The sequence below is a fragment of the Erithacus rubecula genome, assembly GCF_903797595.1.
Source record: "Erithacus rubecula genome assembly, chromosome: 6".
NCBI classification, from domain to species: Eukaryota; Metazoa; Chordata; class Aves; order Passeriformes; family Muscicapidae; genus Erithacus; species Erithacus rubecula.
In genome coordinates, this window is record NC_136688.1 from 44,351,549 (window position 1) to 44,378,225 (window position 26,677).

The 26,677-nt window shown below is 37.4% G+C and overlaps 1 protein-coding gene across 1 annotated transcript; it reads right to left on the reverse strand.

The window, feature by feature from the left end:
• Positions 1-60: 60 nt before the first annotated feature.
• Positions 61-26,677, reverse strand: NRDE2 (NRDE-2, necessary for RNA interference, domain containing). Its single transcript, XM_079308600.1, has 14 exons — positions 26,554-26,677; positions 22,731-22,839; positions 21,897-22,115; positions 19,834-19,983; positions 16,973-17,435; positions 16,372-16,774; positions 12,674-12,807; positions 10,583-10,700; positions 8,433-8,608; positions 7,347-7,733; positions 6,059-6,987; positions 3,743-3,881; positions 1,563-1,634; positions 61-922 (listed from the first exon to the last, which is right to left on the reverse strand). The coding sequence occupies exons 1-14, from the start codon at positions 26,630-26,632 to the stop codon at positions 797-799; spliced, it is 3,504 nt and encodes a 1,167-aa protein (XP_079164726.1). The 5' UTR covers positions 26,633-26,677; the 3' UTR covers positions 61-796.

The following is a 26,677-nucleotide window of genomic DNA, read 5'->3' on the forward strand; positions in this document are numbered from 1 at the left end:
TACAGATCAAACCTCTACTTTTCTTACAACAATTGCCTGGATTTGAGTCAAAGCAAGTAATCAATTACAAAAATTTACGTAGAAGTGAGGTGCTTAGAGATGCATTATGCACACATTTTCATTTTTAATACACTCAAGAATTCTATTAAGTCAATAAATAAAAAACAAGTAATTTTTGAATTGTCAAATATTCAGGTATATTTTTCAGAAATATTTATGCTAAAATGGTCATCTGTCAAAGCATACCAAAATAGGTGCCTGCTCAAACAAAAATGTATCTTTTACTCACAGTATATGTACAAATGTAATGGCTGTTTGACTTGGCAGTTACATATATACAGGCATACCACACTGAAAGAAATTACTGAAGTCTGCCAAGTGGAGGACAGTGGAGCATCCATTTGGCAGATGTTTATTTCCTGTGCTGCTCACCAAGCCATAGTTGGCATGTACTGAACCTCTACTGAACCCTGGGGAATGTAATTTCAAACAATAGAATAATAAGTGCAGGCAACTTCCAACAGGAGGCTATTTAAAGAGGGTATCCTTCTGAGGGAGCAGCAATACTTCAGAGAAATGGATCCATTATTGTGAGCAAAATGCAGTCCTTGATTCCAGAATACTTGCAGGTAGTAGAACTCCATTTTGATAAGAATTTATATAAAAAATTAGACAACAAAAAAATATCGAGTACATAGTACCCAAGTCCCAACAGAGTTCCTGTATGAAGAGATGGATCTAATTGTTAACTTTGGAAGCAGCTTCTGCACTTCATCCACCCTGCTGGAGTTTTCTTTTAAATCTCCAGTAGCAGATCCAGCTCCTCCATAGGTACCCGCACTCTCAGCTCTTTCTCAGTCATTAGATCGAGCGTCTCTTGCAGATCATCAGGGAAATACTCCACTGCATCCATGTAGAGTACCTGCAAAGACAACAACAACATTTTCTGTGCTACCTTTCCAGCAAGAAACACAGTTTAAAGAAGTAAGTAGACAGCAACAACTCTGAACATAAGAAATACCATGTATTCTTTAAAGTAATACAAACAGAATTAGTATTCCTATGGTGACGGCCAAGTAAATGTTTAATCAAGTCTTGTCCAACTCTTACTGAGTAACTTCCAAAAAGACAAAATGGAGGTCAAGAGGCACTGGAGCATTTGCAGCATATACAGACAGTACCTGAGGAGTTGCAGGTTCTCAGTAATTTTTAGATATTAATACATAAATAAATTCTTATTTGGCTGTGTATTTCTGCTACTACCATGCTCATGATAAAAGTCTGAAAGATTCAATCATTTCTAGATCACACAGGATTTCTTACTGCTGTGGCTCAATGCAACACTTTTCTGTCCTAAAACTCAAGTAGCACTGACAATTGACCATGTTTCCATTTAAGATTTATCTCTTATTCACAGAAAATCCTAACATTACTTCCTGAGAAACCTGTCCTTCCATTTGCATATAACTTCTCACAACAACTACTAAATATTAACATTTTTTCAAATACAGAATTTCAAAAATTAAAGTACAATGACAAGTTCACCTGTTTCCTGTGCTTACCTTTGCCCAAGGACAGTTTTGAAGGGCTTTATAAAACAATCCTTTACTTTTTTCTTTTTTTCCTAGTGAAACCTGTGTGATAAAAAAAAGTTCATGCTTCAGTGCAGCAATAGCTGAAATAATTACTTCTGAGACAAAGAAACAATTGCTGAAAAGCTCAATGCTCTTCTGTTGAGAAATCATTTTTGTTATACATTGTGGTAGCTATGTAATTTGTCAGGTTACACTCTTCAGATGTCTTAAAGGAGTTTCAGGGCTTCACTTATAGGACAAGTAAGAGAACAAGGACTCTCAGCTATCCAAAGGAAGCAAGAGCACAATATGGTGCTTTGGCCACTCCTCTTGATTTTGTACCAGCTGCAAACTTGCTGATGGTACAGACTCTCATCATCCAGATCATTATCAAAGATGTTAAAGGGCACTGGTCCCAGTATCAGTCCAGTGGCTGGCCTGCAGCAGGAGTTCATGCTGCTAACTACAAACCTTTGAGCCTGGCAGTTCAGCCAGATTCCTGCCCAAAGCCCTGTCCACTTACCTACCCCATGTTTCATCAGCTAAGAGAAAACAGACCTACAGAACTTAGAGTAATACTGAACAATCACTACTTCTTCTATGACTGTATCTGAAAATTTTAATGTTTCTAATTTATTTTGCTTCTCTAAACAATGTTATTCTAAGCTATTACTGTAACAGTATTTTACTCCATCTTATTAGCATATAGGAAATGCTCCTTGTTGTTCTTGTGAAAAAGGTATCTTCCATGAATGAAGCACTAGTGATAAAACACATAGTGGGTGAAATTAGCATTTGTGCATACTGGGTTGTCATGATTAGTTTGTAAAGAGTAACAGTAATTCAGTTGTACATTCCTACATACAACATTGTACAAAATATTGACAAGCATGTATTTGTGTAGAAATGGTCAATATTACAGTCCCACACAAAAGATCTTCTCAAACACAAAACATGATCTCTCCTTCCCCTGCCTCCTCTCTATTTCACAGCCTTCTGACTGCTACTCTTACAACTTATTATACCAGGAGACATGAACAGAAGAGTAACACTAGGGGATGAAAGTTATTACTTGAGTGTTTTCATCTTCCATATTGTACTGTGGAGAAGCAAAAAAACCAAGATGGCAAAGCTGACTACATGAAGTTGATTTTATTTATGTACTTCCATGGGGAACTATGGAAGAAACAAACATTATTGCTTTTTAGCATTAAACTGCAATGCCAGTTAATGTTGCTGGCATATGCAGCATTTAAGATTCAAAGGACTGTCAAAACTGAAGGCAAGTTAGAGAAGCTATAACTATGTTTTGCCTACTGTGCATTTATTTTGCATATGAACTGCACCTCAAGTGTTGAGGGAACTGGCATATGTCACTGAGAGGTCACTCTTGACAATCTTTGATTGATCACTGCAACTGGGAGAAGGACCCAAAGACTGAAGAAAGTAAAACATCACTCCTGCTTTCAAGAAGGCAAAGAAGATGTACCCAGTGAACTGAGGCTGATCAGCCTCACCTTGTACCTTGGAAAGGTGACAGAGCAGCTAACCCTGGACCAGCAGCTAACTGTACTGTCTGCTGTAAGAGCCACCTAAATAAGCGTCTGTGGAACAAGTCTAGTTACAGGTCAGTGACTAGTGGTACCCCTGGGGGCATTATTGGGACCAATCTCATTTAACACCTGCGTTAATGATCTGGCTAATGGTGCAGAGTACACAATCAGCAAGCCTGCAGACCACATAGAACTGACAGGAGGGGCTGATACATCCAGAGGGATCACCATGGGATGAAGAAATTAGCTGACAAGAACCTCAAAGTTCAACGGGAAGTGCAAATTCCTGCACCAATATATGCTGTGGTCTACTCCACTGGAAAGCAGCTTGACATCTATTGGTATCTTAGGACATACTTTTTATCTATGCAAGATGACAGACACAATGTCTGCATCTATATGTAGTGCTAATGCACTACACTGTCAGAAGCTATGTGAATTATCTTTTCCTTAATGTTCCCAACAATAAGGAGCAGTACAAGTCAAATACATCACCTTGCAAATCACAGAGGCATGGCAGCATGTACTATTTGTTTTTCTAAGCAGTATTCCAGCTGTGTTTATGAGAATTTCAAATATGCTAAGACAAAACAAAACAAATGCTCTTCTTCTTACCATGAAGTTCAAATACATTCTCCATAGCAGTGGACAGTGGGTACCATTTTCACTCTGAACTGCATGTTCAAAAAGAGCTACAATCCGATTTGTTAATCCAGTTTCAGGAATAGTACAATGTATTTCACCAACATCTGCCCTGAAACACAGAGGAGAGAAGAAAAATCCTTTAAACCCGAGCCAAGGGACCACATCCAGGTAAGAAGAGGTAAAGAACAATGTGCTGTCTCTGTTCACAGCACCATACATAGCCAGGGTTTTGCAATATGTGCTATAAACTCAGTGTTATAAACCAGATTTTTAGCACTTATTAATGTAATCAATTTATTTCTAAATAGGAAAATTAGGAAAAAATATGAATTAAGTATTTTTGTGAGAATTCATGTAGCATGTTCAAAAATCATTTATCTTTGAACATGATAATTCATTATCATATGATCTTGAACACCTTAGCCTACCTCCAAGATTATTTATCATTCTTAGCAGCTCAAAAGAAATTCAAGTTTGGATCAACACATCTTCTTCTGGTGCCCAGGCAAGTTTGTTCAAATTTACCCCTCACTTTTGTAAGGCCATACATTGGTCTTCAATCAAGGTCAAAATTACAACTCTGGATTTCAACCACAATTACAACAGTAATTTTCACTCAGAGATTCAAATCCCCTAAGTTCCAGGCAGAAAACAAAAGCAGGTATGTAGTTTTTACCAAAGCACTTATTTCCTTCAACAGCTGATACAATCTGGCTTACTTTTGATGCTTGAGCTTGCAGAAACAGACTGGCGTACTGATGGCAACATCACTTGTCTGTGCATGTTCTCTTAGCCTGCCAGCTTGTTACACTCACCATTAACTCTTGGTTCCTAACCAATCTCTTTTTTTCCATATGTCTTTAAAGTAATTTTCCCTATCACCTTAACCTTTGCCATGAGGGAAAGTTATGTAACCTACTCTGCATGGAGTCAAACATTTGAAGCCTTGTACCTAACAGGAACTTAAAAACGTTCCTGTTTTACCCTTCTTGTTCATTTTTTCATCTGAATTAAATGCACTTAAGCAGAAATACAAACCAGAATATTAAATAGCCAGACATAGCACAGATATTTTCTTATTTTGTCACAACATCACAAAACATTAGTTTTATGCACGACTGAGAGGCCACTTATCTCCCTGCTGCAGTCGTTCAGCTCTGCTCTTGCAACACCCAACTTGTCCCTTATAAATATAATCTATAGGAAAGGCTTTGCCAGCAGTGAACAATCTGGAAAGGAACTCAGTGTCAAAGAGAAAATAATTCTGAAATTTTCAGTTCCAAGTAAAAATAATGAAAACCTATCAGTATTAATCTGAAATCACCAGTATATCAAATTACAATCCTCCTTTACATTTGGTGGCCATAGAATTCTTATAACAATTTAGGATGACACAGACCAACAGCTCAGCAATGTCACTATCATCTCTGAATGCCTGTTGCCAGACTGCAGCAATCAAAGTGGTGGATGTATCACCATTTCAAAGTATGCTGGTAATTATGTAATTTCACCAAGTGTGAATATTGTGAGCTTACAGCTCTGTAGAACTTCCAAGTAACTGTTTCCTAAAAATCTGTTGCCATGTGCAAACACAAACAACCAAGCTGCTGATGCCACTGGAGATATGTAGATAGAGTGGATCGGTAGCTCCAAACAATAAGAAGACAATAGTTAAGAAACTAAGCTCTAAGAATGAACATGTACCTTGTTACCCTATCTCCTGCCCTTTCCTCCTTTCTCAGGAGCAAAAAATCTGAGCCCGGACCATTGTGAATTCATGGAATTTCCAGCCTCTTCCACCTAGTAACAGCCCTATAGGAAAACTGAACTCTAAAGGACTCACTATGGAAACAGATCTGCCACAACTGTGATTCAGGAGTAAAGTAGGGCAGCCAGCTCAGGCAGAAACTTGCAGCATTGCTCTGTATTATGCTCTATATTGCTGTAGTGCTAAAATGCAGCAGTTTCTAAGCTCACAGTGTCTATTTTGGCCATCTAAGCAGGGTTAGTTATTTAAAAATTCCTTAAAGAAATGTGTATCATCCTGATGCTAGTAGCAAGTAATCAAACACAATCTGGCTCAGTAGAATGGACATAAGGCTATCAACCAGGGCTTTTATTCTGTTTAAGATTCTGCCACTGACTCCCTGTTTAGCCTTGAACAAAAAATCTCCAGCTACAGCTTCTTCATCTGCAAAATGAGAACTGCACTAGCATTTTCTCTCCTCTGCTGAGTGACTAGACAGATTCAAAAAAGCATAATTGTAAGGAGCTGCAAGATGTTACCTCTGGACCTTCTCTGTGAGTTTTTTTCTCATCTGCTCTGCTTGGATTGCAAACAGCCATGGCTCTAAAGAGTTAGTAGACCTTGTGACACTATCAAAAAATCTTCGTGCTTTGCTGGCACTGTGAGACTTCCTTTGGATGTGGATGTATGACCTCCAAAGAGACTGGTTGCTAGGATACCGTTTCAGAGCCTCCGTTAGTGCCTCTCGCAGGGGATTCAAAGGATAAACACTAATTTTCATGTGGAATCTCAGTAAATTTGTATGCAGCAGTGTGACAGCTTCCAGAGCAGTGGGAAAATTCAGAACACCAGAATTCTCTCCAGAATTTTCACATTTCTGTGAACCGGAAAGTACAAGTTTTTCTGAAGCCTGTGTATATATTAATACTGCAGCATCAATCCCAACAGTCAAATACTGGAACAGTGCATAACAACCAACCAGGTTAACCAGCTGATCAGTATCATTGACCTGATCCTGATCAGAAACTGGTGTTCTGCTTAAATAATCTTGCAGTGCATGCTCATATGATTTACGAGCTTTCAAGACATTCACAGGTAACACTTGTCCACTATAGGGCACATATGGTCCATTTTCAGTCAGTTTGGTCAATATATGAACAGCACGTGATGTAACAGCTCCTTCTGTAGTGTCCAGCAGTTCCACTTCCAGCTGAGCATAAAGCAGGCTGAGGCTGCAGAGCTGGGCACTCCTCAATCCTCCTGTCCCTGCTGTGCTAAGGGCTGTGTCAAACACCTTCCTGGAATCATCTGTGTTACCAAGCAGCCATTCTAGGTAGGCATAGAGTTTCCAGAGAGAAAGGTTGTTTCGGTTGTCAGCTGCTTTAAGGAAATTCTTGGCCAGCTTCTTACTCTTCCTCCCTTGTGCTTTTAGCTTCTTTTTCTTTTTTGCTTGGAGACACTGAATTACCTGCAGGGGAAAATAAACAGAGCATGTTTTGAGAGGGATGGAAACAGAAGGGAGAAGAAAACCGTCACAGAAATTGTTAAAATTATAATTATAAAATTAGATATTATCACATAATAACATTTAGACAAAACTTTAAAAATTAGTTTGCTACAGGTATGCCACTCCTTAACATGTACCGAGGAAAAGGCATTTTTGGTTTCCTTTTTTTTCCCCTTGTGCAATCTTAACTGGCATTTCCTAATTTGAACACCTAGTTCTGCAAGACAACTTTCATCAGGATTTTTAAAAATTCAATATAAACATTAATACAGAAGAAAGCCACATATCACAAAATTGATTATATGCAGACTCCCTATTACCTTTGATATTTCATACTGTAGCCAACAAATGGCCAGGTTAGATTTTTCCTTTCCTGTAAATATCTGGGACAGAACATGGAAGACATTCTGTATGAACTCCTCTCCTTCTTTATGGTGGCCTATCTGATGTCTGCCTCGTGACATTGTATCTATGTGACCAATACTGTTGAATCCAGAAAGTGGAAAATCAACAGAAGTCAGTGGTTTATCATCATAAAGCACGCTGTCAAAGATGTTATTTTCATCCATGGCAATATAGAGACTGGAAGGGAAGAGTTTACTTGTACATGGAACTCCCAAGAATTGCAAAAAAGAGTACAATAGTTGATGGTGAAGCTTTGGATCAGAAAGACGGATTAAAGATGGTCCAAGATCATCAAATAACACCTACAAATTAAAACAAATTCCATTAATTTATGCAATCAAATAAAAAGCAGCAAATCTGTAATTTAGGTAATTAAAGAACATTTTCAAATCAATAGGATTTAGAATTACCATTAAATAGTATCAAAATGTCATTCAAATTAAAAATGGACAAGTTAAGTAATCTGTTTTTCCAGTCAGACTGTAAATTTGCTATCAAGAGATTTCTTTGCCTTTGAACAATGAAGACCTTCATAGAAAACGTACAAAATGAAGGTCTGGGAGGCTTTATTCACAGGCCTTTTAACACATTCTAATTTGAAAATCAATGTCTGACTTGACCTATTTCCCAAGGAATAAAAAATATCCAACTATCTGACTTGAAGGCAATGAAACCTTTGTTTATTTAATGCACATTTCTTCTTAAACACATATTTCTGTGAGATTTCTCCACACAGATGACAGGAATCACTGAACAGCAGGACAGATTATTTGCCTGCAGACTTTTCAAAGTTTACCATAAGCTTCCCACAGTTTTCAGAAGTCTCAGCACGAAACCTCTGGCAAATTTTTGAATTTCAAAGAAAAAAAAAAAACCAAAACCAATCTTCTTTCTCAACGGAGTAAAGTATTATTCTTCTAAAATACCCATAAATATGTCAGTGAATTCAAATTAAAGGATAACTAGTCTTATCTCCCCATGTTCTATTATATCAAAGTGACCTGTCTTTCTGGATCTTCACAATCTTCTTCAGTTTCCTTTTTGGTTTTGTCTGGCCTCCAAGGTAACCAGTGCCTTGCCTCACGGGAATATTCAATATCCAACCAAATATGCCACTTGGGAAGAGTTTTATCTTTTATTTCTTGATCCTCATCCATCTCTTCATCATCCTCATCATCTAAAATCAAATCAATATATACACACACAAAATTATTAAAGAAAAGTTATCCCACCAAATCCAAAGGCCAGGCATGACATACACTTTAACAAGGCAAATAAATATAATGTTAATAAAAAACTCCAAAAGACATAGCTGAGATGTCACAGTTCTGAGTTTTGACACCATTTGTAAGAATAGAAAGATAAGAAGCTTCCAAAATTTTAGAAGCTGTGAATCAGAACTCAAACTTTTTCACAAAGGAGAAAACATTGACAGGCTATGGACCACTTTTATCAACAGCAATTTGCAAGCAACAGCCAAGAGTCAGTCATCCTCTTGAGGAATTCAGATTCTTCACTCCATACCTGGGAATAAAATTTCAAGTCTGCTCTATGAATACTAGTATGCATAAAACATTTTGAGAAAACCACTGTACATAAAAAATAGTACTTTAAACACTGCAAAACAAGTTTGGCCACGCTGCTTTATAAGTGCTATTTTCAACATGTTAATTAATATGCAGTTGAAGCAACCCACATAGTTACACACTCACACACACAAAAAAGGATGTGCTTAACCACATCCCACTTTTATGATAATCTTTCTGGACTATTTGATAAAATTGCCATATTCTTCCTCTGACAGCAATACATTAATCCTGTGCAGAAACTGATGTGCACCTATAGGCAAAGGGAAAGCTTGTAGAGATGTTTCTTTGTTATTGCTGAGGAAAAAAATAGCCCTCAAAATTTAATGGTTTGCTTGCATTATAAAAATCAAGCCATTTCTACACTACCTCCAAATTCTTGATCCTGACATCTGCCATTAACTAGGTGAAACACTCCCAATCCCAGTTCTTCTTAGATTGCAGGTAAAACAAACAGGTGGTTGCAAGATTTTTACTTTCTCCATATTTTTGTGATCAATAGAATCTCCTTTAGTCAGCAACTTTATAAAAAAAGACAGCATTTCCACAATCTAATCAAGGTTTGAAGAGACCTGACAGTTTTTAATGAACACATTCAATTGCAAATTGCACCTGAACTTTTAGGGGCTGACACATATGAGGAAAGTACTGGTATATACTGGAGCTGCCCAAGACTGGCAGCAGTCCTCTTCTCTATATTGAGTCTTCTCAATTTATGAGCAAAATGTCTAGAGCCATTAAAAATAAAAATGCTGACCTCAGTGAGGGACCAAGGAAATTCCTTCTTAATCCAGGGACAAGGGAGACACATAATTATCTTCCATTTCCTTTGTTTACTAAAAGCAGGCCCAAAATTGCTTCATCAGAGTTGCTACAGCAGGAGCAGCAAAAGCAAAGACCACTCATCTTTGGTCAGGCACATTCCAGCCTCCTGCTTCCTTGCAAGCTATATCTCCTTGAGAAATATGACATGAAAGGGAGTGCTAGAGATCACAAGACAAGGTGAGGCTAAGCAGCAGGGAGTGTTTTCTGCATCCCTGCTCATTCAGAACCACTCCAGCCAAGTGAAGACACGATTCCTTTCTGCATCACAAAGAGAAAGGAAATGTTTTCCTCCTATTTTAGCTATACTTCTGCTTGAGAAACTAAAATCTGATTCTAGAAATAGAATCATAAATCTAGGTATCCTTGAAGTAACTGTCATCTAATAATACAATTCCACCTCACCTTACTAATATGATGAAAGGGTCCTTAAGGGAAGTAGTTTCCTTTCACATTTGATTGGAGTGAATCTCCACCAAGTGCTCATACCTCTAGCTTTTCAATATGAAGTGGAGGATATGCCATTGTCTCCTCTAATTCTGATTGTAGGAAGAATAACAATGTTCCATAACCAATATCATACATGCTATTCCCTGTGAACTATGATATACATTACCTTGATATCAGTAAATATTTTTTAAAACTTGTATGCAAAAACATTACAAGAATCTAATTATATAATCCTAATCAAAATGTTTAGAAGAACACACAGTCATAAAATACACATATTGAGACACACATACCAGGCTTTATAACCCAGCCACCCTTTTCTTGTTGGTGCATCCATGCTTTCCAGCCTCTTGCTCCTTTTTCTCCAATTCGTGGTTCTCCACTATCCCAAAAGGGTTCAAAGAATTCCACCTATTATTTTCAACAGGACCAACCAAAACAAAACATATAGAAAAATAATTTTTGCTGTTTTACAAACATTATCTCTGTCAACTTAGGTTTCACAGACCATGCAATCTGGATATAATTTCTGTATCTGAATACTTCATTAGATACTGCTTAAGATTCACCAGGAACAATTGAGTACTTCAGTTATGGCTGTGGCAGATGAGGACTGTCATCAGCTCTTCTCATGAAAAAGATTGTTTTAAAAAGTAACAGGCTTTAAAGAAAAAAAAATACTTTTGTGCCTACAGTCTTTTACAAACCTTTAAAGGATAAAGATCCAAAGTCCCCAAGGTGTGACTTTCAGAACCCAAAACTCTCCTCTTCCCTAACTTCTATGGGACCATGAAGAATTTGGCTAATGGAATGATAACTCCATCTATGGTCAAATCAAAATGTTACAGTTGTACCTAAATATGACTGGACTAAAGACAAGAGGAAAGAGTTCCATAAGGACTTTAATCTTTCAGGTTTAAGGACAGCCAAAAAGGTCAGGGCACTTTCCAGTGAATCAGAAGTTCAGGGCTCTAGTGACTTTGTCACTGCCAGTATGCAATCAGCCATCTCTAGATTCATCAATTCCTCCTCTGCTTTGTGTATCCTAAGCTCTAATGACAATCTCTCACCTATTAAATGCTTCTGCTGTGTACCAACCCTTGGCTTGGACATTGAGATATGACTGTTAATACAAATATTAACAATAAAATTTACTCCAAGAAAAAACAAGCATCAACACATGAGAAAAACCCAGGCTTACAGCAAAGTGCAAAATATAATTCTGCTTCTCATGGATTTATTCTTTGCTGCAAGTGAGAAAGTGAACTGTGAAAACAGTACAGAAACAAGTAATTCCACACTGAGTCATAGCACTTCTGTAAGACAGCAGAATGTGAGATCAGCTGTAAATCTGGCATTTTCCTATTTTCAAGGACTGCATCTTCCAACCTAAACATGGTCCTTTTAAATCAAGGTTCCTTTTCATCCTGCTCCAAGGTTTTTTAAATACTACAGATAATCATGCAGTTTTTCAAATGACTGGAACTGTAACTACATGTATCCGTGCAACTACAAATCCTCCATGACAGCTATGACTGAATTCTAAATTTTAGCTCTTTAAGAAGACATTACTATTTTTTAAGCTGTAAGATTGCTCCTTTTGTTGGTAACAGTATTAATAGAGAGAGCAAAAACTGGAGTCTGACTTTCTGGGGAAGACAGAGGTAACTGAAGGAAATTCAATTTTTATTCTCTATAGTAGCCCAGCTGCCTAAATGGTGGCCTCTCCACCTCTCATTAAAAAGGAAACAGCTCTAATAGCTCAGTGGGATGATGCTACTGTCATCTAAATATTAACTTCCTTATTATTAGTGGGGTGCATGTGCAACATTCTCCTGAAGAAATTAAGAGAAAAAGAGATTTAGCACTTCAACATTTACCATTATAAGCTGAACAGAATCTCATGGGTTAAATAAAAGGCACTTAAAAGCATGAAAGTGTTCCTAGTGTAGCCATCAAATTAATGGAAATAGGTAACGGAGAAACTTCTGCAAAAACTGTCTGAACAGAAAGATTTTGTCCTATCAGTTCCATCCATCACCAGTAACAAAACAATAGCATTTTGGAGAAAAAGAAGTAGGGCAAGTGCTAAGTAGACACGGACATCAGTCAGCTAGCTCCATCTTTCCCATTTTTAATTATTAAAAAATGTATGAAACGACTGGTTATCACACTTCTATTATATACAGTAGAAGTAGCTGTGTGACTGTAGTTCCAGAGAACCCACAAGCATTTTTTCAATGTAAGCATCACCTTGAAGAACCTCTAAATAAGCTGTTATCCAAAACATTTCTCTATGTCCTGAAAATTCATCAATATTTTTTTTGGTACAGCATTTTCTGTAATACATAAAGACACACACCCATTTAAATGGAAATTGCTACCTGTCCCCTTGTTGGCAGATCTTTTACACTGTCAGGTTTAAAGAAGGTGAAGTCAATCAGAGCCTGAAACAAAGACACTGCTTTCTCAGAATGGCCAGCCTGTCTCAGAAAGTGGCATTGCTGAATAAATATAGCTGTAAAGAAAAGAAGAAAAAAAATTTAGTATTTCAAATTTTGTTGCAAAGAATTTTATTACAGCCCACCAATATAAAAATGCATGTATGATATGCTGTAGAACATAACTGTTTTGGACCAGTATCAAAATTCTAAACATGGAGAGCAACTAGCATAAATGCATGTCAAACTGTCACAGTTTAATTAACTTTATGACTGCTCACTTTCAATGTGCCAACCAAATCACCTTTTATTCATGCCATACATGCACTATCCTTACTGATGGAAAGTTAGACACAATGTCTGAACTTCACTGTATCCAATATCTGCCAGCGTGTCACAGCCCTCTTGGAGGATGCTGGGCATTAGCACAATGCAAACAGGAGGTGGTAACAAGAAAAATCTTTTTTGCCTCAGCTTTGCATGAGATATTTACATTGATAACACAATGGCAATATATAATTTTCACTCCAATTGTCATTCCCTTTTTCTTTATGTAAGACCTGAGTTAAGAGAAGTCCAGTCTTCTGGTCAAAATATTACTGCCTAAAAGTAAGGAAAAGCCCTATCCCTCACTCTTCAACAAATTATTTGTCTAACCACTGCCATATCCCTACTGCACACTGGGCCTCAGTCTCAGCTTAAAAAGGGAAGCAAAGTCCCAGTGTTTCTCTTCCTATTTTGACATGAGAGTCTTCAACAAAAGAGTTGGAGAAGTAACAGGTATTATAAACACCTCCATTATGAGGCAGCTCAAGGACATTTCAGTAATAATCACTCCAAATTACACTCCACTCTTAACACAATAGAAGCCATTCAAATTGCTTTAAATCATAATCGACTTGCAAAAAACCCCCAAGCCCATAAAGGCTTAAATCACTGACAGCTTGGAAAACAGTAAAACAGTTCTTTAAATACTTCTGTTCCTTCACTAAACACATTGGCTTTGGAAGGTTTCAAACAATCCAAATATTTAGGTGTCTAGACACACATGTAACAACATAGGTCAGCAGCAACTGCTCTTAATCATCATCTTAATACACGGGAAATTATTTACTCCTTTTATCTGAATTTAGACATAGATCAGATGTATACACATAAAAACTTGAATTAAGTTAGTATATACAAACTAGGCATTGAATCCAATTTCTTCTGCAAAGTAAATGATTATTCCTGATAACAAAGACTCCAAGATTTCTGAAGATCGTAAAACAACGAAAACAATTATTAAGTTTATAATACAGTCTTCCCAAGTATTTTAACTAATTTAGGCACTGCACCAAACTGACACTGAAACATTGCCTTTTCCTACTCTCCCAGCTTCAGAGATGAACTTCAATTAAAATACTCTGAATGTAGAAAATGCCTCATCAGGATTTGCTGCCAAACTGGTGCCAAAAATAAACTACTGTGTAAAATTTTCTGCATTTTAAAAAAACAAAAAGGTATTTGAAGAAACGCAAAGATCAGCATTTTCTTTGTGACAAAAACTGAAAACAGCACGAATACATACTTAATTCAGTCCATGATGCTAAGACATTTCTGCAGCTGAACTGACCTAGAATATAAGGACATTTCTCCCCAGCCAGTAGATACAATTTGAAAAACAGGACTCCCTTTACACAGCAATAATTAAGAATACTTTATATTCATCTGCTTTATATTAACAGCTCCTAGTAAATTTAAAGCATTATGAATTTTTATTTTAAAATTTACATAAAGGCTGATCTACCATTTTAAAATTCAGCTTTACCTTTTCAAAATTTTTCAATACTTGAAAAAAACACCACCTATTTCTGAGCAGATAATGCTGCATACTGAACTGAACACTAGATGGCACAGTCCCCCATTATTTAAAATTAGAGCTCTCACACCTTGTCCTTAGCAAAAGTCAAGGATTGAAGATACAATCCTAATGTACATCTACAGTGCTACTCACTTCATAATTTGTTTGTGAAATATTCTGTATATTTATCTTAATGAACAATTTGGTAACCTTCCTAATAAGTGCACTGTCAATTAGAATTCATCCCAAGAATTACATAGCTGAGTCACTAAAAAAATCTCAAATCCAGAAGTCTCCCAGAGGAAAATTTCTCTAATCCTGTAATTTTAATTCTGAAGAGGAAAAATAAAATACTTGAGAATGTTCATAAACAAAGCATATAGGCTTAAAGCAGAACAACAAGAAGTTACTTGTGTTTCCATTCCACTAGTGAATTTGAGTCCATTTTCATTTTAAGATATCTATGGATATTGCCAGCAATAAAGTATTTAGAAAAAGATCAATCTAATATCAGTTAACTTGCTAAAGGAACTCTATTAAAAAAAAACCAAAAAACTGCTTCATGAGTTTGTATTTCATGAGTCATATGTTCATATATGTGCAGGAAAACAAAATTAAAGAAAAACCTTTTTGTTTCCAAACTCAGATTCTGATTAAAACCTTTGTCCTGAGAATCATTCATTGTGGTTAGTGCACAAAGTGACTGCAATATTGGAAATCAGAGACAGCAGAAGCAATTAGAAGCTATCAGGCTGTACAATATCCACTGGTCAGTAGAGCATTTTTCCTTTGCAGCACTTTTTCCAGTGCTTGATCCAAGATGAATCAGCCAAAGACAGTATGAGACTTGAACACCTGAAACTAATTTGGTAACCCAGCATTTCAACCTATAAGTCCAGACTGGATATTGCATAACATCATTGCTCCAACAGGAATTATAGGACTGGAAAAAACAAGAGGTTTCTTGGACTATGATGCACATGAAAAAAAAAATACAGACTCCTCCATAGTAGTCTCTTTTAGATTGAAAACAAATTTTAAAATTAAAAAAAAAGCAAGTCAAAAATATTCATGGTGACACTAATATTTCCCCACCTCAGTGTATTCACAGATTAATAATCACAATGGCACGCCAAGGCAGTGAAGTAAAATTGAAATGGATAGGTTAAGTCATTTAGCTCCAACTCAATTTAAAGACTATGCCAGAACTGAGCATGAACTCATTTCTTCCCTGAATCCATTCCAGCATCCTAACTATCTGACTTATTTTCCTTCCAGGGACAATTATATAATAAATTATGAAGTGGTAGATGTATCCATAGAAGAAATACAAAAGGCATGATCACATGATACTATAGCTTAGAATTCTCCATCCACAGACTGGGATTCTCAACAAAAATTCACATCAGACTTGTTATGTTCCTTCTCTTTTCTGGATTAAAATAATCAATTGTAAAACTTCTGAACAAGAGATAATTTTTTTTTTCACAAGTCTCCCTTTTATAAAAGCACATATCCTGGCTCTTGGCTGTGATTCTCCAGTCTTGACACTGTATTATAAACCACTCAGCACATTAGACTTTAATGGATGTTGTATCATAAACTCTTCTGGGGAAGAGAAGGATCTGCTCTATCCATATTTGGTTGGAATATCTGCTTGAATTCTCAGCTAAGAAACCAGGATGCCAGGCATTTTGAAGAGAAGAAAGCTTCATGCAATACATAGGAAAAAGCTGTTCTTAATGCAGTTAGCTCCCATGAAGACCAAGCAGACCATAATATGCAGAAAGGACCTTACCCAGCATAGCTGCTTCTGTGCCAGGCAGCAGAGGATGGGATACCATGCTGCCATCCTGTACAGCTGCCAGTGTTGTCAAACATTTTCCATAGAGACTGTTGATCTTTGAAACTGAAAAAGTAGTGAACTGACTTTGACAGAACAGAAGGTATTTCTTCCACATCTCTGGATTATTGGGATGTAAAAAAATTAGCTTCTGCCATTCTTTGATCAAAGCTGGTGGTTCCCAGAATTCTGCACAAAGCTTCAGCCTGGCAAGTTTCAGATCAACATTACTGGGATTGCTTTCAATTGCCCTCTCTAAAATGGCCAGTTTCTTTTCCAAAATTAACTTGAGTGATTTTCTCCTTGATTCCTGCTCTCCCATACTGGCATAAGGGCCAGGTCCTCTCATTAATTCATCCTAAACCAAAAAGAAACATCATTACAACCTAAGGAAGAACCATCACTAGAATCACAAGAATGCAGACATTTGTGAAGATGAGTTAACAGCTCATTCTTTACCAACAAAAGATATACACCTCTAAACAAATGAAATTACAATATAATATTCATGCATTTATTACTTATAATAAGCAACAAGGTCCATTAGAATACATACCTGAAAGGAAATAAATTCCATCCAAGCATTAATATCTCTTGGGTTTTCTCTGACTTTCTTGTTATATTCTTCCACTTTTGGCATTAAAATGGAATTTGTGTTTATCCCAGGCTCTTCAATTGTTTGCTGTGTATTTACAGACTCATTGTCTGCACTCTTGCACCCTTTCCCTTGTAGCCACACTGTGGTTGATTTATCATAAATCCCAAGAGGATTTACTTCTCTTGTGTCAGAAGAATCATCAGTTTCCACTTGGGAAACTGGTATAAAAGCAGGTGGATCAGATGGAGAATTTTTATTACAAACAAGAGTCCCATCTGTGTTCAGCATCTTCACATTGTTCTTTGTAAAGTAGCGCTCAGGTCGACTCTGTGCTTGCTTCCTTTTTGATGCAGAACTGTCCCAAGTTATACACTGTTTCTTTGCATCTATGCCAAGACAGGACTCTCCTTTCCTTTTATACCTTGGAAAGAAAAATGCAATTAAACATCTTCTAAAATACACATTAGAAAAGATAACTCATTTTTGGAAGAAATACTTTCATTCAAATTAACCCAAATAATGTATGTATAGACCTTTAAAAGTTTAAGAACCTGGTAACTTTCTGCTTATTTAAGACTTCAATTTATAAATTCTTTCAGTCCCATCACACTTTTACTATCATACTAAGCTTCCCCTGAGTTCAACAATATATGTCATACTCAAGCAGAAGAAAATTCCTTTTTCCTTTCAATCATTTTAAGCCATGTAGATAAACCTGGAGAAAGAACAATAAACATTCTTTAGGGTTACTTAGATCAGATTATTTTAAACTGAAAATGAGACACTAGTTGTTCAGTCCAGTAATTTCCTTCTGCATCCCTAAGCCTATGTCCATTTTATATGCCAAAAAGTAGACAGGCATGTGAAAAGAAAAAGAGAGGTCATGTTCATAAAGGCCACAATAATCCTATGGATTAAGACAGGGAAAGATCATCTTCAAATATTACCAAGAATGTAATTTCAGATATAGTGACATGCAATGCTAAAGTAATACTTTTCATCTCAGAAAACAGCTGACAATCCAAAAGTGATAGAAAATTGAAACAAACTGTAACCAGGCAATTTTATTGCAAAGGCATAAAATACTACAACAATATAACCCGTAAATTCTCCCTCCTCCACAATTAATTACATACAGTATTATTGTATATACAATAATTGTAAACAATTTTCCTGAGAAAGTCAAGAAGTGTACACAGATAAAGCACGAGCCAACCATAAGCTCCTTTGGATAGGCTTCTGTATTAATGCAAGGAAATGTTCTGAAGGGTCATCACAGCACCTGTAACTCACTAAGGATATTGAATGTGCAATTTCGTCTATACTAACTTGAAATGCAGCATTGCATAGGACAGACACATTTTAGTACAATGTCTGGGTGAAATCTGTTAGCTAAGAAAATACTTGTAGTTTTTTGGGGTTTTTTTACAATGGTATCAAACTACTCAAGTAAGTAAACCTCTTGAAATATCTAGTATGAAATAATCAATACCTTCACTTCCCTTTCAGACACAGAACCAGAACAATACAGACCAAAAAGAGCACTTGACCAAAGGCAATTTATAATCTGATTTCTGACCTCAAAAACACCTCTGAATCTGCCTCATGCTGCCACCTCCAGACAGCCCTATAGTTTGCTACACAGAGAATGTTTTTAAAAAACAATGAAAATCATGCACATTATATCCATTGTTTCATGCCACCTTTTGCCTTTTAAAACCAAGAATTTATCCAAGAATTGTAGAATGGTTTGGGTTGAAAGGGGCCTTACAGATGATATTCCAACACCATGGGCAGAGGCACCTTCCACTAGATGAGGCTGCCCAAAGCTCCTTCCAATCTGACCTCGAACTCTTCCAAGAGTGGGGCATCCACTCTCTGGGCAGCCTATTCCAATGCCTCACCACTCTCACAGTAAAAAACTTCATCCTAATATTCAATCAAAACCTATTATTTTAAATGTAAAACCATTTCCCCATGTCCTGTCACTGCATACCCTCATAAAAAGTCCCTCTCCATCTTTCTTTTAGGCTCCCTTCAGGCACTGGATGGAGCCTGTCCTCTTGCAGGCTGAACAACTCCAATTCTCTCAGCCTTTACTCAGAGGAGAGGTGCTCCAGCTCTCTGTAATCAACCTGGTGGCCTTTCTCTGGACTCATTCCAAGAGGTCCATGTCCCTCCTGTACTGGGGACTCCAGAGCTGGATGCAGCACTGCATGTGGGGTCTCACCAGGGCAGAGCAGAGGGGCAGAATCCCCTCCCTTTCCCTGCTGCCCACACAGCTTTGAATGCAGCCCAGGACACACCTGGCTGTCTGGGATGCCAGGGTACATTTCTGGCTCATCATTCACTTGCTCTTATCATTGCTCTCACCCACCAGCACCCTCAAGTCCTTGGCAGGGCTGCTCTGGATCTGCTCATCCCCCAGCCTGTGTTGATATTCAGGGTTGCCCTGACCCAGGTGCAGCACCTTGCACTTGTTAAATCTCATGAGGGCCCCCTTGCTGAGCTTGCCCAGCTCCCTCTGGATGTCATCCCATGCTTCAGGGACATTAACTGCACTACTCAGCTTAGTGTTGTCAAACTTAGTGAGCGTGCCCTTGATCCTGCTCCCATGTTACTGATGAAGAACATGTTTGATAGCACTTGTCCCAGTACAGACCCCCTAGGGATATCATCTGCCACTGCCACTGGCCCAACAACAAGTCAAATTTTGAAATGAGCTATTCAGTTATCTCTTCTCATCTTCTGTGTAAAAACATAGCAGACAGACTCAAGGGACTCTGACAGTTGGGACAGAGAATAGAGAAGTTTTGTACCTTGCAATGTCCCCACGATACAAGGATTTGTAGGCCCAGTTTGCAGGGTCTGGTTTCTTGTCTATCCGGAAGGTGTTTGCGGTGGGGGCCTGGATATCATCCAGCCAAATAGAGTGACTGCTGGTAGCATTTGATGCTTTCTTACCTAGACTGCAGACAAGGAGAAAGAGGATATATTCTATGCATTTGTGCACATATTCAACATTTACATAGTCCAAGAAAGGTTAAATTATTATGAACTATAGAAATGTAACTTACTCAAAGTCACTGTACATTATCCACTCTTGCAAATAAGTAAAAAAACTATTAGAAATACACTATAGAACCATCAAAACACCAAAAGTCCTTGCACTTCCAAAAACTGAATTTATTATTATGAAAGGTAATAACCAGATTTAACCAATCAATCAACTGCCTGGTACACTATAATCCAGAAGCCACATATTACTACTTTCAAAATTTAGTTTTCTCTCAGTAAGATGTTACAAGAAAATAATTTGTAAGAGGATTGACTAGCTGTAATTATACCCATGCATTTGATAAAACAGTGTGTATCAAAATGGTTTATGGATTACAGTTATATAAATGAACTTAAGTGGAAATTGCCACCTGCCTCTGAACTATAGAAAACTATGACTTTCCAATCTGAATTCACAGTACAAATATGTGAGTTTTAGAGTCTTGAAAAGTTTTCTAAATTTTCATAACACTTTTCACATTCAAAGCAATTTTGTGGTTCAGGTTTCAAAACTAGTCTTTTGAAAATTCAATATTCTCTAAGCATCAACAATTTATGGAAAGTAGTAAAAAAAGGACACCCTGAAATGACTTCCTAAGGGCAAAGCACTGGCTGGCTGGCCCACCCTAGCAAAGAGCTCATGAACCACGCCCAGGCACCCTTCCAGCACCATGAGTGGTGGGGTTCAGTACCCAAGTAACTTTTACTGTCCTTCCTCACGTCATGGAAGCCTTAGCCACTACAAGCCAATAAAAGTTCTCATAAAGGAGAAACCAGGTGTGGCTAGAGGTAACAGACAACATCTGCAGTACTTCTGTCACTGTTCCACAGGGAAACAATGTTACCTGGCATGGACACATCCTACAAACCTGCTTTCAGCTCCTGATCAAAGACCCTTGAGAGAAGTCGTAAATTGGGGAAAATTCCAAGACTACCCACACTACATTAATGATAACAACAATTCCTTAATGTCACCAAATCCTCGCTCTATCCACAGGAGCAGCTGCAGTGTGGTGAATTAGAGCCAGAGCTGCTGATGCCAAAGAAAACACAGGAACCAGGGAATCAGAGAGAGGCAAAATGGCTGCTCAAACTAGCAAACACAGTGAGAACCAGGAGAAGGTGACTCTCAGCCAACTGCACAGGGGCCACCTTGAAATGCTAAAATCCCAACAGCCAGAGGAAAGCACAGCTAGGTATGCCAAACCTGGATACTTGCTGCACTCACAGAGCCTCTTTTGCTGCTCAAAGATCATGATAGGCATATTTTGTTCCATAAAAAATGACATCTCCACTAATTACACAGTACTTTAGAGCTCCTGGAATTAATGAAGAAGATTTAACAAAACTATTTCAATTGTTCAAATACTAATATAGAAATATTACTAGCAGAAAGTATGAAGCAAAATATGTGGATATAAAAGAAATATCAAATCATATAAAAAAATGTTGTCTTAAAATGAAAAAAAAGGAAATGTTAACTCTGAGCAGCAAATTACACTACAAGGCAAATCCAGCCACATATTAAGATTTTTGCACTAATTAAGAATGTTAAATGCAATCACTCTCCAAACCCTCAAAAAAGATCTGTGAAAGGAAACAAGATGCTTTGCTCTGTACAGCAGCACTTCACTGAATATTTTAGTCACAGTTTTTTGATATGATTAAACAAGTGGCTCTAAATCTGTTCCCTTTTCTTTGAATGCAGGTTTAGTCATACAAAGCTTAGAAAAAGTTGATCAATCAGTGGGAAAATTTTCAGTTGAAGAGACAAGCACAAGAACACAGTGAATTTACATCTTGCATAGTGTTAATATATACATACTTTGCTGCTACTTCCTTTCCACTACTTTTGCCACTTCCTTTGTCCTTGATGTGCTTAGTGTCCACCTCTGATTCACTGCTACTGGAATCCTCTTTGGATTTCTTTTTTGTCTTTTTACTGTGGTGATGCTTTTTCTTTTTCTTTTTTCTTTTCTTACTTGTCTGTTTCAGACTCTCATCTGTATCACTCTCTTCTGACAACTCAGATCTTGAAGAAGTCCTGCTTGGAAAAAAGTATATACAGTTATATATACCTATATAGCAAAAGGATATAATCACACACTTCAGTTGACCAGTATGTTCTACAGCCACACTCAACTTGATACATGTAGTATTTCATTATTAATACTAATTTAAAATAAATAAATAAATAAACTACTAGTGAACTAGCAGTTCACATCAGCCACTGTTTTTCAAAAAGTAAAAAACTTAACTGTAAAACAGCTGATTTCTCTGGTTTCCATAGAGAAATCATAAAGATGATGCTTAATCTTTACATTATTTCAAGAGTCACTTTAGACATTCAAAAGCTAATGAAGAATCATGATTGCTCAGTTCCCTCTCTATTCCAAAATAACAATAATTTAAATGCAGAAAATTTTCTAAGAAAAAGAAAATGGGAATGTAATTGCATGCATACAATTTCTCATTATTTTAAGTTAAAAGGCATGGAAGCTTTATTCATTCTTTTACACATGACTCAGTTCAGGCATTTTTTAATACTGAACAGTAGAATGAAAAGCAGCTTTTAGCTTCTGAATTTGGTCTCATATAACAAAAGATGAGCAGGACAAAAGAAAGAGGCTATTTTAAAAGACAATGAAGTACACTGTACCTTATTAATGGTGATTTTTCAGGAATGAGATTGGCAACTTCTGTAGTGCGTTGGTGCAGTAACAGTGCATCTTCTGCAGAGAAGCTTGGGTTACTAAGCCAGTCTAAATCTGTAGGAAAAGAAAAGTGTGAGATCAATACAAATTAACTTGCTGTGCTTTTTTAAGCTGGGAGTTAATCTTGTCAGCACACAGTTAAACTCACAGTAAATGTCACTAAGTTATGTGCAATAACTGAGCATATTGGAAAGCACTCCATAAAATTTCCATTTAGCTCATACTGAAAGCAAATTCCATGTTTAATATACAGCTCTATACATAAAAAAATCTATCCAACATTCATTTTTATGATTTAAAAGTTCTAACGCTATATATTTATATACTGTAAAATTTGTTATATATAATATACTGTATCATAATGTATTTACTACTATATATCAATTATACATTAATTTCTATATATAAAATTAAAATAGTTACATATTTTAAAAGTGCAATTAAAAAAATACAGAAAGACATAATTAAACAAAATGCATAATTAATGAATGTGATAAAGTTTATACAAACTAACAAGAGTGCAATTTACTGACTGTGGAAAATATTCTTAACACAATTTTATTGATAGGTACATCTACTACTGATAAGAATATTCAAGTGTTTTACATATGGCCAAAACATGCCACTGGATTCTCAGGTCTCTAACCACTGAAATATCACTAGACCTTTCAACAGTGTGAAAGAAAGCTATTTGATGCTAATTTGGATGCACTAGTCAGCATTAAGCATTTTGCATCTATATATCTGCATTTCAGTCACCAGATAAGATCAGACACCGACAGGAAGGGAAATTTTTTTTGTCACAATTTTACTGATATTAAAAGTTTCGTAACAACTTTCACCAAGTTGTCATTTCTAAAAATCTTTTAAGCATGTAAATTTCTTAGCTATTAAACAACAAAAGCTATTTTGCATAAATACAGAACTTAGCAGCAGCCCCTGCAGTGCCACACTGACAAAGATATCATAAGGAATAAATTTGGTCTCCCTGCCTCTCCTCCATGCTCTTTACAATCCCTTTTGCCTCTTCCTGTCACACTCATGTCTTTGTGCTCTAGACTACACTGACCTCTACTCCTTAAACAGCATGAACCCATTGTCTGTAAAAAGCCATATACCTCTCCTCCTAAGTATTTCTTTCAGAAACAGAATTTTGGTATGAAAAGCCTGTCTCATATCCCTGAGTTGTCGTCCACAAAAGGATTTAAAGCAGGTTAACAAACTGTTTTGCAGCCTACTCTAAGTTAAACACATCAAGAAATATATAAAATAAAGCTACAGTCTGTGTTTCCCAGGAGTCCACCCCCATTATGAAAAGTCCCATGAGGAGTGACCACTTCCCTGGCTCTTGGATCTCCATCCCTGTGCATGGGAGAATGCACAATTCATGGCACTGTCAAGACCAAAACACACTTCCCATGACCTGCCCAATCCATATGCTGCAGAACACCACCATGCACCATTTCCCAGCCTGTTCCTGTAGCTTCCTGAGCAGATAAGATCAAATTGCATCTTTAATGAATTGAGGAATTATTCCACGAGAATCTAGCCCTGTAGCACAGTCAATACACATCTACAGGCTACAGCAGGGAAGTTCAGAATTCTCCAAGTACAGTCTTTTCTGAAGAATTTAATGAAACTGACCTATTACTTGGATAGAAATGAGCAGTTTTTGCTATTATGCAACATGCAGGTTCAAACCATTTGCAAATAATCTCAAGTGAATCAGTTAGCTGGATCCAAGCATTTCAAACAATGCATTACAATGCATTCCAAACTTTCAACCACTATTTCTTTTCTTCTTAGGCTTATTTTTTGTGGAATATCTAAGCAGTTAATAATTTTCACAGAGAAAACACAAAAGACCTATTTTTGATAATATGCATGTACTTGTTCCATGTTTATGAGCACAACAGCAGCAGCAATCAAATGACATTCTCTTTATACCTTCTCAAGCAAAAAGAAAAATTAAAAATTTACAGTGCATGTCCACAGAGACAATTTTAAAGAGTTACACAAAATCTTTTGCTGCCTCTCAGGACACTGAAAATCTGCTTTCAGCAAAATTCACTATATTGTCTGACCTATAGCATAGTTCAGACTGCAAATTATGCTGTGCATTATGCTTACTAATGTCAGCAGGGTTACTTATTACCACTGCTCTCTTCATGGCTACAGATAAAATTGCACTTTATCTTCCACCAAATGCTAATTAGGATTGACAACATAATTGCAACAAAGCATATAGAAAATTGCAGCACTCTAGAGGCTGCTGCAACTCAGCAACTGAGCAGCATAGGAAGTGTAAATACTGCTTCTGTTTCAGACAGCACTTTCACTTTAGATATGGTTTAGGAAGGTTTTTAGAAGTATGAGGCAGAGTGGCTGACTGCATGAAACATGATCTAAATATATACATTATTACTTACAATAAAGCTATGAAGCAGTCCTAAATGTCTGCTAAAGGCACCTTAGTTTTACATAACATGAAAAACAAAATACTCTGGGATCTCTGTATTATAATGCATTTTGGCTTCACATCAGGTCTGAGCAGAGAACCATTTATCAGAGAGATAGATGCCTGTCAAGTTCTCAAGTTCTCACAAGCTGAATGTGTGAAATTTGATATACACCACCATAAATGTGGTTCTGAGTTAATATTTAAATTTTACAACTCACATTAAAATGTCGTTGTCAACAACAAAGTACAATATTTATTAAAACATAAACCAAACAAATTATGCTCCAGTTTTGCCAATAATTTTTACACAAAAAGCTTCCAGTATACCAAAATTTAAGTCATAAGCAGTATTAACAACCAAAATCTGGATCCAAAAGTCAATCTTACATCTTTTGCTGTATAATCTGTATTCCAGGCAGGTGCCCTGAAGTGACACAGGCTACCATAAAACTTAAAGGTTAAATTCCTAAAGTTTTAAAATATAACCAAAGTCTTATTACCAGAGAATTTTACTGTATCTCTGCCTGACAGAGCAGCTCCAGTATTCCTAGAAGCTGCAGTTTGGGATCTTACTATGTCCAGTACTCCCTAGTCCAAGTGTCATCAGCAGAAATGGAGCCAGAACATCTCTGTGCTGGCACAGGGAGTAGCAAGCACTGCTCTGCCATCAGGGGCAATGCAGAGCTGGTTACAACAAGAAGCTAATGCACCGCACCGACTGGAGCGAATGCACAAGGAATTCAGCCTGGCTAAATAACTCCTTGGTTTCCCTTTGCTGTGGTGTCTGGAGAATGGGCAGATTTAAGGGTGGTAGAACCTGGCAAGCAAAAGGAAGGGTTAGTTCAAACTCTGTTCAGTAGAATTAACAAACGTAATACCTCCTTCACCACTTGGCATTACACCAGAAAGTGTTATTTACTTTAGTATTATTATTTATTTTATTAAAAGTAATACACGCTAGACATCAGCTACAACAGTGAAGGTGCTACAATGAATCATAATCTCACTTGTAGCCTTCGAAGAAAGTAATTTACAACTATGATTTGGCTTAATAAGCAAGGAATTAAAAACACTTTTCAAGATATCCAAAGCTAGTGGGGAAAAAATAAGAAAAAAGAAAAAATAAGAGAACAAAACCAACATCCAACCAAGAGTCCCCGTGCCGCGCTGGTTCCGGGCCGATGGGCCCGAGCAGGGCAGCACCGCCCCCGCGCCGCTCCACGGCGGGCGAAGCGCGGCCCGAGCGGGGCCGGCGGCGTGCGCCGCTGGACAGTGTTAAGGGAAGGACGGTTCTGCCAGGACTTTACCTCTCGAGGAGCCCTCGGCGCTGCCGGCGGGGGGCTCCCCGGGCTGCGCGGCCCCGGCGAAGGCCGGGAACAGCGCCATGTCTCGGCCGCCGCCCCCCGCCCGAGCTGCGCGGCAAGATGGCGC